Genomic DNA, 18,661 nt, shown 5'->3' with positions numbered 1-18,661 from the left:
ATTCATTTCTTTTACCTTCTTTCCTTTGCAGACAAGGAGATACAGCCCTCTAGAAATGGTCTGCGAGGTGGGAGGCCTCGCAAAATGAGGACAGAAGGGGTCGGGAAGAGAGTCGACATTTTCCCGCTGCCATGGCATATTGCCATGGCGGGAAAATCAGCAGCGCGGCTGCCAAATGGGCAGCCAATTAAGTCAATTGAGTGCCCAGTTAGGAGCCAATTCCCACCCCTGCTGGCATTTTACTAGTGTCGGGAGGCGCCGACACATTGTAGGGAGACCTCCAGGTAAACCCTGGCAGCCTCCCAATGGGTTCCCAGGGATCTCTTTATGGCCACCCCATGGCCCACAGAGGGGTCTTCCAACGGCAGTGGCCACCCCTGTGGGCTATGGCACTGTTGCTGGATGGTGCACAATCTTACTTTGTCTTTGACGGCGCCTCAGCGTGGAGATAACCTCTCCTGCTACAGCCTCAGCAGCGGCCACCTCTGTGGGTGGCATTATTGAGCTGCCACCCTCTGGTTGGGTCAGCAGCTCTGGGAGGTGGGCCGCCAGAGCACTGCTGGTAAAATGCCCCCAGGGTACTGCTGCGGCCTTCGTAGGGTTGGGTCCCTCTTTCAGTCCTGTGGCACTACTTTTTACCTCTCAACAAAATACAGCCCATGCTTTCTGATAGCTTTCAGGATCTTGCTAGACTCTTCAATTTCAGCAGGGTGGTAATGGTCTGTTTAATAGGAACAGAATGTGTGAAGGTCTTGTTTGCCTTACAGGGATCTCTCAGACGGCAAGACTAACCCTTTTAATTGGCATTGGGCGACACAGTGGTGCAGTAGTTAGCACTGCAGCCTCACAGCTACAGTGACCTGGGTTCGATTCTGAGTACTGCCTGTGTGGAGTTTGCAAGTTCTCCCTGTTTCTGCTGGGTGCTCTGGTTTCCTCCCACAGCCAAAGACTTGCAGGTTGATAAGTAAATTGGCCATTGTAATTTGCCCCTAGTATAGATAGGAGAATGGTGGGGATGTGGTAGGGAATATGGGATTAATGTAGGATTAGTATAAATGGGTGGTTGTTGGTCAGCACAGACTCGGTGGGCCGAAGGGCCTGTTTCAGTGCTGTATCTCTCTCTAAATTAATAGCATTCCACAATGCATGTAGTCTGTCTCGCACCTGATTAGATTTAATCTTGATTGATGGTCTATGTCTAGAATTTTTCAAATTCCTTTTGGTACAGTCCAATAGCATAAATAACTTCAACTTGTTGACTCATATTTGGCATTCAATTTGCAAATTATTTCCTATTCTACAGGTTGCTATGCCAAACATCACTGAAGCATCAGATGGAGCAGATATACTTGTCTTTGTTTTACCCCATCAGTTTATTGGACCACTTTGTGATCAAATTAAAGATCATGTGAAGACTGATGCAATTGGAATCTCACTGATAAAGGTAAAGTTTGAGAGTTTAATGAATGCGAAAGATGGATGTTCAAGAACAAGGACTTTTTTCCTAACAGACCTGCGCTGTTGATTTATTTTATCCTTTCTTTACTCTTCAACTATAATTTAGAATATCTTTTCTTTGCACGTCCAGACTGTTAACATCTATTCCTTTTTTTAATGGCTGTAGAATTTTGGCATTTACAACAGATCCTTTTTACAATAGTCATTCTAAGTGATACAGAAAGTGTTTATAGCAAGGACATCATTTCATGGTCTCTTCGTGTGCATTTCAACAAGGATCTATTGTAGTAGCAATTTTAAGAAACTGAAGAATGATTTGAATCATCTACTTTAATACTATTCTGTTGCGTTAGTTTCCAGTGTTGCCATACTTCATAATTTGACACTCTTACATTTGTTTTATTGATGCATAGTGTCTAAGAAACTACTTGTAAATTACTTCCTGTTGTGTCTGATGAAGTAGTTATTTTCAAATGAAAGTATAGAAACTAAAGGCACCAACAGTTTAAAGGTACTGCCACGTGCTATGTTAATTACGAACCTTTTACCTTTGGACGAAGCTATGCTGTGTTGTTCATAATTATCTGAGATACCAAATATTACTCATGTTTCATTGTGACATGACTGGAACTTTATCACAATGTGATTATGTTCTATCTTGAAAAATGTTTTGGGTTCCAGTCTAAGTGTGATTTTTAAAAAAATATATTTTTCCTTTGCACTCTGCTTAAATAAGCTGTCTAATATAATTACTTAATTTTCTTAATCCCATACTTAAATGTATTTGCAATACTGCTCTATGTAAAGTAATACAATAAAGTAGTTTATTTGTATATTTGTGCCCTATGGCTAAGTTACTACGTTACCATTAGAAACTGCACTGTTGAATATTACTCATTAATTATTAATTATTAGTGAGAACCACTTGTTACATCAATCATTTTAAAATGTCTCCATGTTAGCCACTTCTGATAACGTAGTAGGTTATTTGCTAATTTTGCAATTTTGAGGTGAACTTTGTACAATATTTGTGTGTTTAGGTGGGATGTTGACTAGCCTTTGACCCACAAGGTATAGACTCTGGTTTCTTTAATCACGATAGTTTATTAAGCACAGAAAGAATATACAAGCAACACTTAACCAATGGCAATAGTTATACAGCAGAGTGTGGGCTGTCCTCAGTCCTTGCTTCCCGAACTGCTGTGGCGCAGTCGTCTCTCTTGAGGTGTTCGGTTGACTGGGTCTAAAGGGATCAAAGGGTATGGGGCGAAAGCAGGAACAGGCTACTGAGTTGGATGATCAGCCATGATCAGAATGAATGGCAGAGCAGTCTCGAAGGGCCGAATGGCCTACTCCTCCTATTTTCTATGTTTCTATGACTGTAGTGTGGTCTCTTCGAATCTGTGTGCCCCAATGTGGCTCAGCACCTGTCATTTATCTCCCCCTCCAAGGGTTCCTTCGTTCCATATTAGGTTACATTCCACCTTAATCCTTTTGATTGGTCAAGTACGGAAAGTCCTCATCAGGGAACTCCTCTTTGCTGACGATGCTGCATTAACATCTCACACTGAAGAGTGTCTGCAGAGACTCATCGACAGGTTTGCGGCTGCCTGCAATGAATTTGGCCTAACCATCAGCCTCAAGAAAATGAACATCATGGGACAGGACGTCAGAAATGCCCCATCTATCAATATCGGCAACCACACTCTGGAAGTGGTTCAAGAGTTCACCTACCTAGGCTCAACTATCACCAGTAACCTGTCTCAAGCGCATGGGAAAGGCTTCCACTGCTATGTCCAGACTGGCCAAGAGAGTGTGGGAAAATGGCGCATTGACACAGAACACAAAAGTCCGAGTGTATCAAGCCTGTGTCCTTAGTACCTTGCTCTACGGCAGCGAGGCCTGGACAACGTACGTCAGCCAAGAGCAACGTCTCAATTCATTCCATCTTCGCTGCCTCCGGAGAATCCTTGGCATCAGGTGGCAGGACCGTATCTCCAACACAGAAGTCCTCGAGGTGGCCAACATCCCCGGCATATACACCCTACTAAGCCAGCGGCGCCTGAGATGGCTTGGCCATGTGAGCCGCATGGAAGATGGCAGGATCCCCAAGGACACATTGCACAGCGAGCTCGCCACAGGTATCAGACCCACCGGCCATCCATGGCTCCGCTTTAAAGACGTCTGCAAATGCGACATGAAGTCCTGTGACATTGATCACAATTCGTGGGAGTCAGTTGCCAGCGATCGCCAGAGCTGCTGGGCAACCATAAAGGCGGGGCTAAAGCATGGCGAGTCGAAGAGACTTAGCAGTTGGCAGGAAAAAAGACAGAAGCGCAAGGAGAGAGCCAACTGTGTAACAGCCCCGACAACCAATTTTATTTGCAGCACCTGTGGAAGAGTCGGTCACTCTAGAATTGGCCTTTATAGCCACTCTAGGCGCTGCTGCACAAACCACTGACCACCTCCAGGCGCTTACCCATTGTCCCTCGAGACAAGGAGGCCAAAGAAGAATGACCTCATCTTCTATACATTGTCTCTTCTTGATTATTTAAAATAGTGAGATTGGCCCTATATGACCCCACCTTCCATACACTGTCTGTATAGATAGCTTGATGGCCTAAGTCATTGTCACACAATGGGGAATACTTTCCCCATCAACATTCCAGTCTTGAATGGTTTCCGAATATCTTTACCTGCGTTTCCATCCTCATGAGGCCTACAAGCCTATCACTTACTGTGACTCTGAGTCTGTCTTAATTGAAATGAAGAAGGGCAGTCATCATAGTTTCATAGCAAAAGCCATTTCTGCTATTGTTACAATAAACAGCATCTTCCACCATCTCTCCACCAATACAGCATACAAATATATATTTCACCTAACAACATGATTCCAAACACAAGCTCCATAACTTAATTCTATTCTAATACATTGATACATATACAAAGTATAACTATTCCCAAACATAACTGCAACAGCACTTAAAACCATTCTACTTTAAAACATAGCACCTCGTGAATTGTATCAGGTCATAACTTACATAGATTCATCCAACAGATTAAACATGGCAGTTGTTAACCCCTTAGTTCCTACATCGTTGAGGGTGTGAAAGAGGAATAAAGGCTTTGAGAAAAGTATACATCTAGTACTGGAGACAAGTGTCCTATTTTTAAAAAAGTCCTTTGTATTCATAGGGCTGTCAAGTAGTGCAGCTTTATTCCTTGGAACAGTATCTGCACCACTACCAATGTTTTATCTCCTAACAAGGCCTCATTTTCCAAGGCTTTCTTTATCTAGCATGATGCAGGAGTTCAACTGTGCAGTACTCCTTCAGTATTGTACTCAAGTGTCAGTTTAGATTATGAGCTCCAGTCCTGGAATGACTCAGAGGTGAAAGTACTACCAGCTGAGCCAAATTAACACTTGGAGATTAAATCCTAACACCATGAACTTCTTTGGATAATTGGTGGAAAAGAAGAATAAGTCTGTTGCTGCTCTCGGAGATAACATAACTAATGCTGAAGTGGGTGTGTTGGAGAATTCGTGGGGAAGAGCAGACGTTAGCTGAGGACCTGTTCGGGTTTTGCTTTATAACTATCCAAAATTTTGAAACTAGTCTTGGAAAGCCTGGGTGCAGAATTACCTTTGTAGTTCTGGAGAGAAACATCAAAAACTCATTCTTTTCAAATGCACTTACAACATTGTTGGACCTAGTGACCCGAGCATTTCTTCCACTCTTGCCTTATAACAATATGTGTTGGTGTTTAGGATAAGGGGTTGGCTATTTAGGCCTGTGATAAGGAGACATTTTTCACGCAGAGAGTAGTGAATCTTTGGAATTCTGTACCCCAGACAACTGTGGGTGCTTAGTCATTAAGTCCATTCAAAACTGAGATCAGTAGATTTTTGGACACCAAGACTGAGAGTGGGAATGGCAGTGAGTGCGATTTGAAGATTGCGTTCTCTGAGGTCGGCACTGGATCCTGCTGCCTCCGGAATGCAATGCTATTTTTAAACTTCAGCTGACAGGAAGGGAACAGGTCAGGCACCCCCCCCTGTCCAATTAAGTGCCTGTTGAGCTCATTAAAGAGCTCATTAACAGCCTTGTCAGGAGCAGGGAGCTATTTTTAAAAGCTGGGAATGGGGAAAACACCATGGAGGGAACACAAACAGGGTTGTGAAGAAGTGATCATTGTGGAGGCACATGAGGGCTGTGGGAAGAACTTTTTAATTTAAAGTAAATAAAGCTTAGTTGCCTCAGATGTGTCTCAGTGTGAAAATTGTTGAAGCTGGAAGAGTTAAATGTTACATTGGAAAGTTCCATGAAACCAGATGGAGAAGTGAGCCTGCTGGAATCACAGTGGCACCTGGGGTTGGAGGGCCTGGAGAGTGTTCGAGGCTGAGCTGATGGAGGTCAGATGGGAACAGGCGACTCTGATATTGGACAGAGCAGCCAGGATGAGCTGCAGCAGATGCAACCTCCTGAACAGCTGGAGGCCAGAGGAGCACAGTGGGAGGCTGCAAGAGGGGGGAAGGCGCTACCCAAGACATCTGGTGCACAGCCCAAGACTCAGCTACTTGCAAATGACAGAGCGCCAGTGTCTTTGGAGGCATGCGCCTATCCAGACAGATGATCGTGGTCCTGTGTGTGCTGATCCACAATGACCTGAGGCCCCATAGTAGTCTCCTACCTGCAGCTGTCAAGGTCTCAGGTGCTCTAAACTTCTTTGCAACCAGGTTGTCCAGGGATCAGTTGCGTACCCACGTGGCATCTCACAGTTGGCATCTCTTTAGGCCAACAGGCAGGACACCGATGCCCTTTTCTGGAGGAAAGGGACTACACCCACTTTGACACAGATGAGCCTGCACTGGTACAGAGGGCATTGGGTTTGAACGCCATCGATGGATTCCTTCTGGTGCAGGGCATCATCAATTGCGATCCCATCAAGGCACCCAGCCACTGGCCAGTGAGATCCCTCAACGTTCAAATGGTCTGCAACCACAACAAGAGCTTCCTCCATGTTTGTGCTCGCTTTCCTGACAGCTGCCATGACTCCTTCATCATCTTCCAGTCCAGGCTGCCTTGGTCCTTCACTCCATCCCCCAAAGTACATGGCTGGCTCCAAGGGGACAAGGGAAATGCCTTGAAGAGATGGCTACTGACCCATCTGTGGGAGCCCCAAACAGAGGCACAGAGGTGAAACAACCAATGCCACCTGCTCAGCAGGCCAACCATTGAGCAGGCCATTGGGATTCTGCGTGCCATTCTGGTGCCTGCATCGGTCGGGTGGCACCCTCCAAGACCCTGCAAGGGTCTTGGCCATTGTGGTGGTCTGCTGCGCTCTCTCTAACATGGCTGTCCAAAGAGATGTGGACCTTGAGGAGAGTGAGGCCCTGAAAGGAGACAGCTCATCGGGATAGGAGCAGGAGGTAAGTGAGGAGGAAGAAGAGGTGACGGAGGGGTATAACACTAAACGGAGAACTGCATGTGCTGCATGATGAGGCAGCTTCCTCCTGCCACCCTCTGGGAAGAGGACCTCCCTCCTCTGCCTCACGGCCTCCAGCAATAGATCCAGGTGGGCATCGATGAAGTGAGGCTGTGCTCTGCCTCTAGTGATGAGCCTCCAGCTGTCCTGTGACATCTCACTTCCCTCTGGTTCTGTGGAAGGCAGATCCCTCTCTCAGGACAACAAGCAGCCTCAGTGATGGCTGCTGTGGAAGTCTACGTGAGCCCCAGACTTAATCTCTTGATCTGACCATTGTCATTTCCCATCCTACTGGCTCTAAGAGGATAGGAAACCTGTCTCCTTACCAATAGGATTTCCCACTTGAAAATTGCAATCTGGATCAGCTTCCCAGAGGTGGCAGGTTTCAGACTCAAAACTAAACCAGGCTCCTGTTTCCTGCCTCCATTTTGAAACTCTGGCTCCAAGGGAATCAAGGGATATTTTAATCAGGCTGGAAAATGGCGTTGAGGTCAAAGATCAGCCATGATTTTAATGAATAATGAAGCGGACTACTCCTGGTGGCCTATTGCTGCTCTTATTTATTACATTATGATGTTTGAGTTTAAGTCTCTTACTATAAGCTAACAATGTGTGGCTAAGTCCACTAAAGTTAATTTATTATGTTTAATTTTTTAGGGAATTGATCAAGGTCCTGATGGTCTTAAGTTGATATCACATATAATTCATGAAAAACTTGGTATTGAAATGTCTGTACTGATGGGTGCCAACATTGCTCGTGAGGTAGCAGATGAAAAATTCTGTGAGACAACCATTGGTAAGATATATGACACTATGTGCTCCTGGCATTCCAAAGACTCTTCTGACTTTTTAAACTAGAGTTATATATAAGCCCCTAATTTACTTGCAATGTATCACTAGGCTCTCTAATGGATTCCTAATTATAAAATCAATATGGTATTGTTTCAGAATCATCAAAATTTGTTTGTGTGAGCACGTGAAATGATCAATTAAATTTTTTGTATGTTAGCTACATTGCAAATATTGACATGGAAAGTGAGAGTTTTTGAATCTGGAGTCATCCTTAAACATAAGTGGTGTGCACACTGCCAGTCTCTTCCAATCATATAGAAACCAATCAGTAACTGGTTAATTAATCTCAGCTGGTTTCTTTTATGAAACTATGACTTTTTTTCTCCCCACTTTTTAGCTTTGTGGTGACAAAAATGATAGTATAGTGTGGTTGCTGTTTTATTTGTCATCAGAAGGTGATATTATAAAAGCTCACATTTTGCTGTGTGAATCTGTAAATCTGATTCATTCATACTAGTTGTATATAATTATGTTTTCATTGCTTTAAAAATAAAGATCAAATGCAGACAAAGAATTTTGTCAAATTGAGACTAAACTGACATGCTGTTGCAACATCCTGGATGTGGTGTAATTGGGTTGCAATAGATTATTGCAATACATTGTTAAGATTTTCTGTAAATGTGCTTAGTGAGCCTTCAGAAGTGACTTTTGGGTTCTGCATGGATCTGATGCTTTTACTGTTCTTATTTATACTTGTATTTGTCAGGATCCAAAAATAAAACTCATGGGGAGATCCTTAAGGTGCTGATGCAGACCCCAAATTTCAGAATTGCTGTGGTAGAGGAATGTGACACAGTAGAAATATGTGGAGCATTGAAAGTAAGTGACTGACCAATTTTAATCAATAAATCTGGATAGTAGGTTGGAAATATGCTAAGACTGGACTGTATTTTACTGCTTGGTTTCCTGGAGATCTTGAGATCGTCCAATTTGTTCCAAAACCATTCTGAATTTCAAAATACTATAGGCTGGATTTTGTTCTGCCCTTGGAGGCGGGCACAGAGGTGGGGGGCAAACAAAATGGCAGGGGTGTTATTCCTGACGTCGCCTAGGCTCCCTGCCATTTTGTCTGGGGCCAGGAAGGCTGAGATCGGCCTTCCCGCCATGGGAAAATTGAAGCCCTTAGATGGCTAATTAATGGCCACTTAAGGGCCTCTTCCCACCTCCACCTCAATTTTGCTGAAGCTGGAGGGTCCCGCCACTGTGGGGAGACACTGCCAGGTGAAGACTGCCGGCCTCCGAGCGATTTTGGGGGCAATCCAGGGTGCCTGGAGGGCCCACTTGATGGTGATGTTCACCCCCTCTCCCTCACTAACACCTCACCCCCACCCCGTCGCTGTGGTCTATCTGAAAGGCGCCAGCGACCCTAACTCCACTTACCTCTCCCGGGATCTTCTCCATCTTCCTACTGCAGGGTCTTCTGCCATACCAGCAGTGGCCACCGCTCCAGGTGGCGCTGCCAGTACTGCAGAGCCGCCGGCCTTCCGATTGGCCAGCAGCTCTCGAGGTGGGAACTTGTCCCTTATACGGTCACGTGCCCATCGTGAAATAGCAATAGGAGTCTGACTGAGGGCCGAGGCGGGGGGCCTTCTGGCCTGCCACCGGGATTCCCGTCACTGAAATAAAATCTGGCCCTATATTTCTACACAACCTTACTGTAATATATAGAAATGTAGAAAAAATGTAATTATGACTTAATATGTGTATTTTGAAAACATTTTATTTTTGACACCAAATACAAATATATAAATATTGAATTTTTTGTTGCTTCAGAGCTAAATTGTGATTACATAATGTTTTCAAAGGATGCGACTTCACAAAGGAGCGATGCTGCCATTTTCTTCCTTTCTGTAAAAGCTGAAGTTTTTCACGGATTTGTAAAAGGCAGATCATGTTTGCTTAATCTAATTGAATTTTTGGATGAAGTAACAGAGAAGACTAATGAAGGGAATGCAGTGGATGTTGGCTGTATGGATTTTAAGAAGGCATTTGACAAAGTACCACATAAAATGTTCATGAAATAGGAGGGTCAGTGTCAGCTTGGATAAAAAAAAATTGGCTTAAGAACAGAAAACAGTGAGTTATGATAAATGGTTATTTTTCAGACTGGAGGATGGTAGCCAGTGGTGTTCCCCAAGGGTCAGTGCCAGGACCACTGCCTTTTTGACATATATAAATGACTTTGATATTGGAATAGAGCTTAAAATTACAAAATTTGCTGATGATACCAAACTTGGAGATGTGGCAAACAGTGAGGATGATACCAATTGACTGCAACAGGATGCAGAATAGGCAGACAAGCAACAGATGGAATTTAATATAGAAAATGTGAGGTGATGCATTTTGGTAGAAGGGATAGGGTGAGGCAATGTATACTTAATGGTGCAGTTCTAAAGAGTGTGCAGGGACAGAGGGACCTGGGATTCATGTGCACAGACCTTTGAAGGTGGCAGGACATATCGAGAGAGTAGTTAGCAAAGCATATGGGATCTTGGGCTTCATGAATAGAGGTATTGAATCCAAAAGCAGGGAAATTATGCTGACCCTTTATAAAGCTCTGGTTAGGTCACAACAAGAGTGTTGTCTCCTGTTCTGGTCACCACATTTTAGGAAGAATGTGAAGGTGCTTGAGATGGTGCAGAGGAGATTTACCAGAATGGTTCCAGGGATGAGGGATTTTAGTTTCAAGGTTAGGTTGGAGAAGCTGGGGTTGTTCTCCTTGGAGCAAAGGAAGTTGAGGGGAGATTTGCTTGAGGTGTACAGGATTATGACAGGTTTAGATAAAGGAGGCAAAGAAAAGCTATCTAATGGTACCAGAACTAGGGGACATAGATTTAAGGTTTTGGGAAGAGATATGGGGGTGGGGGAAGGGGGTGTGAGGAAGAACTTTATTTTGCAGCGAGTGGCAATGACCTGAAACACACTGCCTACAAGGGTGGTAGAAGCGGAGATGATCAATTGGATAGGAACAAGGGAAATAAACTTTCAGGGCGACAGGGATACAGCGGGGGAACAGGACTGACTGGATTGCTCTACAGAAAGCCAAGAATAGATTTGTTGGGCCAAACAGCCTGCCTCTGTGCTGTAATTACTCAAGAGGCTGAATTTTTAACCCTCACTGGGGCTGGGAACAAAGGCAGGCAGGTGCTAAAAATAGCATTGCCAGTCGGCATGCTGGTTCCCCAGCTCCATCCCATCTCCTAGCCATTTTCCCAGAGGTGGGATGGGGAGGCTGTAGGGCTACCCGTCTGCATGCGGTGGGTAGCTAACTAAATTAATTAACGGCAACTTAAGGCCAATTGAAGAAGGCCAGCTGGGATTTTCTAGTCAGCCTCCACATTCCCGGAGGCAGCGATGGACATTTTAGCTGTCTGGAGGTGACAAACTAGGGAGCCAGTGCTCCAGGCAAACCTAGAGGCCCTCCCTGCCTACTGGATGCAGCAGCAGCCGCAGGGCACCCCTCCCACCCTACAATGGTGGCCCAGCTGCAAAGGCCATTTTTTATTTCAAATTTGAAAAAGTTGGAGAGATAACACCTCCATTTTGAAATGCCCTCTCCCTCACTTACCTGTCATGGTATCCTGCTGCTGTTTTCAAGCTGGAGGGCCTCTGATTGACCCTCCAGCTTGGAGAGCCCACCCACCATCCTTAATTGGACAGAGAGCCTGCCCTCTGGCCATTAATTTGCCACTCCGGGGAAAATCCCATTGAGTGACTGTTTCCCACACTGTGCGGGCTTCTGACCCCCATTTGAGCCTGATGTCACCTAGTGTGTACAAGGCACACTTTCAAAATTTACAGACGACACAAAAGGAAGTATTTTGAACTGTGAGGAAGATAGTGAAAGACTTCAAGAGGACATAGACATACTGATGGAATGGGTAGACATGTGGCAGATGAAATTTAATGCAGAGGAGTGTGAAGTGATTCATTCTGGTAAGAACGAGGAGAGGCAATATAAAATAAAGGATACTATTCTAAAGGGGTGCAAGAACAGAGGGACCTGGGTATATGTGCACAAATCATTGAAGGTCATAGTGTAAGTTTAAAATGCAGTTAATAAAACATATGGGATCCTGGGCTTTATAAATAGGGGTATATAGTACAAAAGCAAGGAAGTTATGATGAACCTTTATAGAACACTGGTTCAGGCTCAACTGGAGTATTGTGTCCAATTCTGGGCACCACACTTTAGGAAGGATGTGAAGGCTTTAGAGAGGGTGCAGAAAAGATTGACAAGAATGGTTCCAGGGACGAGGAACTTCAGTAACGTGGATAGGTTGGAGAAGCTGTGTCTTTTCTCCCGAGAGAAGAGAAGATTAAGAGGAGATTTGATAAAGGTGTTCAAAACCATGAGGGCTCTGGACAGAGTAGGTAGGCAAAAACTGTTCCCATTGGCGGAACGGTCGAGAACCGGAAGGCACTGGTTCAAGGTGATTGGCAAAAGAAGCAACAGTGACACAAGGAAAAACGTTTTTACGCTTTTAGGATCTGAATGCACTGCCTGAGACTGGTGGAGGCAGATTCAATCAACGCCTTCAAAAGAGAATTTGATCATTATCTGAAGAGAAAAGATTTGCAGAGTTACAGGGAAAAGGCAGGAAAGTGGGACTAGATGAGTTGCGCTTGCAGAGAGCTGGCATGGACATGATGGGCCAAATGGCCTCCTTCTGCTGTAACCATTCTATCATTCTATGATGGGGTTCTGAAGCCTGCAGGAAAAATCCTACCCTATGACTAAAACAGTCAAATGTTTAATATTCATTTACTTGTGAAGTTCATGGGTGGAAGGGGATTGGGTAAAAGAGTTTCCATATGATTACAGCATGGGCTAGAAATTTGTGTGTCATAGTTTTGGGGCATGGGAGTTCTCGATTCATGACCTCCTCATGCTAATTCCAATTGAAGTGGGAAGCATGTAAATTTAGTGCACCCACCTCATCTGCATGGTCGTAGTGTGTGGTCAAATGGGTTGCATTGCTGCTTTCTTCTTGGTGCATCCTGCCGCCTCTGCGTTCAGTAGGGGGTCAAACAGCGTTATGCAGATACCATGTGGTGAAGCCAGCCTACTCTCCTTAAAAGTAGCCTGTCCCACTTAAGGGAAACTGAATTGAATAGTATTGGTGGAAATTAAATGATGGAAAATTGAACACCAAGGCCTAGAGAGGGTTCCAGGGTGACAAATTTGATACTGGAGGCATTAGTGGTGGAGCTGGGCAGAAGGATAGATGCCATGGTTCTGTGGGGGGGTGCCAGGGAGCCCTGAATGACCACTCTCAGAAGGGAGTGGGAGCAGGTGGCCAGTTCCCAGCGTCTGGACCTGAAGACCTGCAGCAGTGCCACAAGAAGTCTTAACAACTTCATGTGGTGGTCAAGGTCAGTGAATGCATCTTGATATGATATTTCTTACCCACCACACCACCAACCTCTCATGCTGCCCAATGCACCACACCACCATCACTCACCTGGCACTCAGGACTCACACCTAATATCCAAATACTCCACCTCATCCTCACACACCTACCAATGCTACCAGCCTCATACCCACCTCTCACTGTTTCCACATACTTCCATCTATTCAGCTTTGGAAGGATCATCCAAACACAGTGCTACACAAACACTGACATCTGCACTCTCTGTTACAGAACAAGGTGGCACACAATAGAAGGATGCAGAGCAGGACCAGGGGAGGATAAGGACACCTGCATCTCCTCAGCCCTATGGTGGAGATGGTTCTCCGCGTCATGGGGCTAGCAGTGACAGAATCTGTGTCATCCGGAATCACTGAGAACATTGAGGATGATGGTTTTTTCCCTGCTTTATGCCCCTTAACTCCCAGTTCACCCACATCCTGCTATTTGGCATTATATGCAAGCCACAGATGGTGTGACCATGCTTTACACTTCATGCCCTTCCCTCAGCCCAACCTTCCTGTTCTTAATTCAAGAACTGCTGCCTACCCAGCCACAGCTGGAAGAGAGAGAGCAATAGTTTAACACTGTTGACGAGGCCCCATAACTTGATCTCACAGCCAGCTAGCTCAGATGCTGGCATTGTATGTAGTTGGAGGCTAATATATAGTAGGGATCAGCACATGGTGAGTCATGTGAGCATGAGTGGGCCGGGGTAAAGGATGGTCCGTTTGCCAGTTTTCCTTTGGGCAGTTGTAGTTGAGTTCTGCTGCAGAGGAGTCTGGTGAGGACCTTCGTGGGGCAATGTACAGGAGAGCACTGATGTGCATGCACACTGAGATGCTGGGTGCATTGGCTGGCCTGCCAGACAGCCTCACTGTCAAGATGCATGGAGGAGTCTGGCTCCAACTTGGTCGAGGACCTGGCACCAAGGTTCCCTTCTCTGCAGCCTCTGCTCCATCTACCCGCTCGTGCTGCAAACTCAAAGACACTGTCACTGCTGCCCCATACCTGTTTCTGCCTTTGTGTGGACAGGTGATCACATCTGCTGCCCTCCCTGGGAGGATGCAGTTACATTCTCTGGCAAATCCAAGAACTCAGCACAGCACCCTCGAAAACAATCTAGAGTACTCCCAGAAACTTTGCAATAACAGAAGTTCTTAAAATTACTTTAGCTGCAATTTTGGCACCTAGCCCCTGAAAGAACATTAGTGCAGGGCCCATCTTGCAGCTGCACGTTGATGTTTGCTGAGTGACTGACGAATGCATTGCCTGGACCTATGTGGTCCAAAGCTGATATCCTAGCGTCGCACCAGCCGGTTGAACTGTGTGACGTCAGGATAGCATCCATTCACAGTCTTCTGGCACATGCTGGGGCTGCACCCTTTTTTTGATTAATGCCATGCAGGAAGTGGCGCCAGGCCAGTGGTGCTACGGCAATGAATGTTGTCCCCAAAATTCTGGAAGAATTCAGTCGATCAGATGTGTTTGCATTTAAAGTGTAGATCTTTCATCAGACAAAAAGTCTACAGCAGAAAATTTAACTCATCTGTTTTCACCATAGATGCAAACTGACTTGCATTGTGTCCTGGCAATTTCGGTTTTTGTTTCAGATGTCCAATACCTGCAATTTTGTGCTTTTAGCTTATATTAGATGAGCATGGCATAGAATGCACTTAAGTGCAGAATATTAGGTTAGGTTAGGTTTTTTGGTACCATTTTAAGGGCTTTTTTTAAATGCATGGATAGTTTTTCCAAAGCTTTTTCTTATCAACTTTTCTCCATAGAAATATTGTAGCTATACTCTAAATGTTAGCATGGAGTCAGTATCTTAAAATATTCATACATTTTACACTAGAATTTCGTTTTCTTCTAATTGTATTTTGATGAACCTTTTTAAAATAAATTTCTAGAAGTTGACTTTATATCTTGCAACAACAACTTGTATTTATATAGCACCTTTAATGCAGTAAAATGTACCAAGGTGCTTCACAGGGGTGTTATAAAGCAAAATTTGACGCTGAGCAACAGATGGCCAAAAGCTTGGTCAAAGAGGTAGCCTTTAAGGAGAGTCTTAAAGGAGGAAGAGAGGTGAGATGCAGAGACATTGGGAGGGAATTCCAGAGCCTAGGGCCTAGGCAGCTAAAGGCAAAGCTACCAATAGAGGAGCAATTAAAATCGGAGATACTTAAGAGCCAGAGTTAGATGAGCGCAGATATCTCAAAGGGTTCTGGGGCTGGAGGAGATTACAGTGATAGGGAGGAGTGAGACCATGGAAGGGTTTAAAATCAAGGATGAGAATTTTAAAATAGAGGTGTTGCTTAACCGGGAGCTAATGTAGGTCAGCAGGCACAGGGGTGATAGGTGAACCGGAAAAGTGTGTGTAAGGACAGAGGCAAAAGAGCTTTGGATGACCTCAAGTATATGATGAGGGAGGGCGGCCAGGAGTGTGTTGGAATAGTCGTCTGAAGGTAACAAAGGCATGGTTGAGGGTTTCAGCAGCAGATGAGCTGAGGCGGGGCATGTTATGGAGGTGGAAATAGGTGGTCTTAGTGATGGCGTAGATATGTGGTTGGAAGCTCATCTTGGGGTCAGATATGACACCAAGGTTATGAACAGGTCTGGTTCAACCTCAGACAGTTGCTAGGGACAGGGATGGAGTCAGTAGCTAGAGAGTTTGTAGCGCGGAACAAAGACAATGGCTTTGGTCTTCCCAATATTTAATTGGAGCAAATTTCTGCTCAACCAGTACTGGATGTCAGATAAGAAGTCTGAAAATTTAGTGGAGGAGTCGAGAGGTGATGGTGAGGCAGAGCTGGGTGTCACAGGATACATGTAAAAATGAATTCTGTGCTTTTGGATGATGTCTTCGAGGGATATCATGTAGATGAGAAATAAGAGGGGCCCAAAGGATAGATTCTTTGTGGACTCCTGAGATAACGCTGCAGGAGCAGGAAGAAAAGCCATGATGCTCTGGCTCTGATTGGATAGAAAAAGAATGGAACCAGGTGAGTGCAGTCCCACCCAGCTGAACAATGCAGGGAGGAGTTGGGAGGAGCATGGTGTGGTCAACCGTGTTAAAGGCTGCAGACTGTTCGAAAAGGATGAGGAGGGATAGTTTACCTTTGTTACAGTCACAGAGGATGTTATTTGTGACTTTGATGAGATCTGTTTCGGTACTGTGGAGGGATGGAAACTTCATTGGCGGGATTCAAACATGGAGTCCTGAGAAAGATGAGCACAGATTTGCGAGATGACCACATGAACAAGGCCTTTGGAAAGAAAGGGAGGTTGGAGATGGAGAGGAAGATAACTTGCAAGGATGGTGGAGTCAAGGGTTGGTTATTTGAGAGGGGTCATGATGACATTTTTGAAGGAGAGAGGGATAGTACCTAAAGAGAGAGAAGCGTTAATAATATCAGTGAACATGGGGAACTAGAAACATACAAAACCTGCAATGTCTGTATATTAGCAATTCCTAAATTGGTAGCTAAAAGAAAACCTGTACAGCATTGTTCTTACTTCCTTATTGCAGTATTTGTACTGATTAATCAAATTACTGTGCAAAACAATGTAAGTGTAAATGGTGCCAAATTTGCACCACACATTTAAGTGTAATAATCTCTATTAGTGATCACAGCCTGAAGGTTTGAGTGGTGCAAAGCTGCTTCTACATAGAATTTAGAGGAGGGCTGGTGCCACAGATTCCTGTTTTTTTAAAACTGGTTCTTCCTAGTGGATGGCCTTACCCAATGCAACAAATTTATTTTGAAACAACGTCAGACCCTTGTGTCGAGAATTAAAAGATTTAGATATCGCATTTTTAACATTTTCAGCCTAAACAAGTGGGGTGAAAGTTTCCTTTTTCTCCTTTTTTCCTGGTTTTCAGCATCCGATCTAAAATGAGTTTGAGCATTATCACCTTAGTTCCATAGGCTTGGGTCTTAAAATAAAAAAACTACCCATTATTTCTCACTTGGAAGTGCTTAATGAATTGGGAGTGCCAGAAGAATGGAGGATTGCAAATGTTACATCCATGCTCAAAAAGGGGGACAGGGATAAACTCGGCAATTACAGACCAATCAGCTTCAGGTCAGTGATGGGGACACTTTTAGAGACATAAATCCTAGACAAAATTGATTGGCCCTTGGAAAAATATGGGTTAATAAAAAAAAGCCAGAGCAGATTTGTTAAAAGCATGTGGTGTTTGACAAGCTTGATTGAATTAGAGTCATAGAGTTATACAGCACAGAAACAGGCCCTTCGGCCCATCATGTCCGTGCCAGCCATCAAACACCTATCTATTCTAATCCCATTTTCCAGCACTTGGCCCATAGCCTTGTATGCTAATGTGTTTCAAGTGCTTATCTAAATACTTCTTAACATAGAAAATAGGAGCAGGGGTAGGCCATTCGACCCTTTGAGCCTGCACCGCCATTTATTATGATTATGGCTGATCATCCAACTCAATAACCTGTTCCCGCTTTCGCCCCATACCCTTTGATCCCTTCACCCAAAGAGCTATATCTAACTCCTTCTTGAAAACATACAATGTTTTGGCGTCAACTGCTTTCTGGGGTAGCGAATTCCACAGGTTCCACCACTCTCTGGGTGAAGAAATTTCTCCACATCTCAGTCCTGAATGGTTTACCCTGTATCCTTAGACTATGACCCCTGGTTCTGGACTCCCCCACCATTGGGAACATCCTTCCTGCATCTACGCTGTCAAGTCCTGTTAGAATTTTATAGGTTTCAATGAGATCCCCCCTCACTCTTCTGAACTCCACCGAATATAATCCTAACCAACTCAATCTCTCCTCATACATCAGTCCCGCCATCCCAGGAATTAGTCTGGTAAACCTTTGCTGCATTCCCTCTATAGCAAGAACATCCTTCCTCAGATAAGGAGACCAAAACTGCATACAATATTCCAGGTGTAGCCTCACCAAGGCCTTGTATAATTGCAGAAAGACGTCCCTGCTCCTGTACTCGGATCCTCTCGCTAGGAATTATGTAGTTATGGGTGACTTAAAACTGCATATTGATTGGGAAAATCAGTCATAATACCATAGAGTAGGAATTCATGGAGTGTATACGGGATGGTTTTCTGGACCAATTCGTTGAGGAACCAACTAGAGAACCTAGACTGAAGGAACTAAATGTAATATCTCCAAATTTGCAGATGACACAAAACTGGGTGGGAGGGTATGTTGTGAGGAGGATGCAGAGAGGTTTCAGGGTGATTTGGACAAGTTAAGTGAGTGGGCAAATGCATGGCAGATGCAGTATAATGTGGATAAATGTGATGTTACCCACTTTGGTAGCAAAAACAGGAAGGCAGATCATTATCTGAATGGCTATAAGCTGAGAGAGGGGAATATGCAACGAGACCTGGGTGTTCTCGTACACCAGTCGCAGAAGGTAAGCATGCAGGTGCAACAGGCGGTAAAAAA

At 44.6% G+C, this 18,661-nt stretch overlaps 1 protein-coding gene across 1 annotated transcript in view; it reads left to right on the top strand.

The window, feature by feature from the left end:
* Nucleotides 1–18,661, top strand: part of LOC137371973 (glycerol-3-phosphate dehydrogenase [NAD(+)], cytoplasmic-like) — a 52,141-nt gene that overhangs the window by 19,277 nt on the left and 14,203 nt on the right. The window contains exons 3-5 of the mRNA XM_068035162.1: nucleotides 1,304–1,444; nucleotides 7,603–7,741; nucleotides 8,504–8,616. Coding sequence (XP_067891263.1) covers nucleotides 1,304–1,444; nucleotides 7,603–7,741; nucleotides 8,504–8,616 — 393 coding nt within the window. The remainder of the gene's footprint in view (nucleotides 1–1,303; nucleotides 1,445–7,602; nucleotides 7,742–8,503; nucleotides 8,617–18,661) is intronic.

The sequence above is a fragment of the Heterodontus francisci genome, chromosome 7, assembly GCF_036365525.1.
Source record: "Heterodontus francisci isolate sHetFra1 chromosome 7, sHetFra1.hap1, whole genome shotgun sequence".
Taxonomy (NCBI): Eukaryota; Metazoa; Chordata; class Chondrichthyes; order Heterodontiformes; family Heterodontidae; genus Heterodontus; species Heterodontus francisci.
The sequence above is the reverse complement of the archived record's forward strand: the minus strand, read 5'-3'. Positions and strand labels throughout refer to the sequence as shown.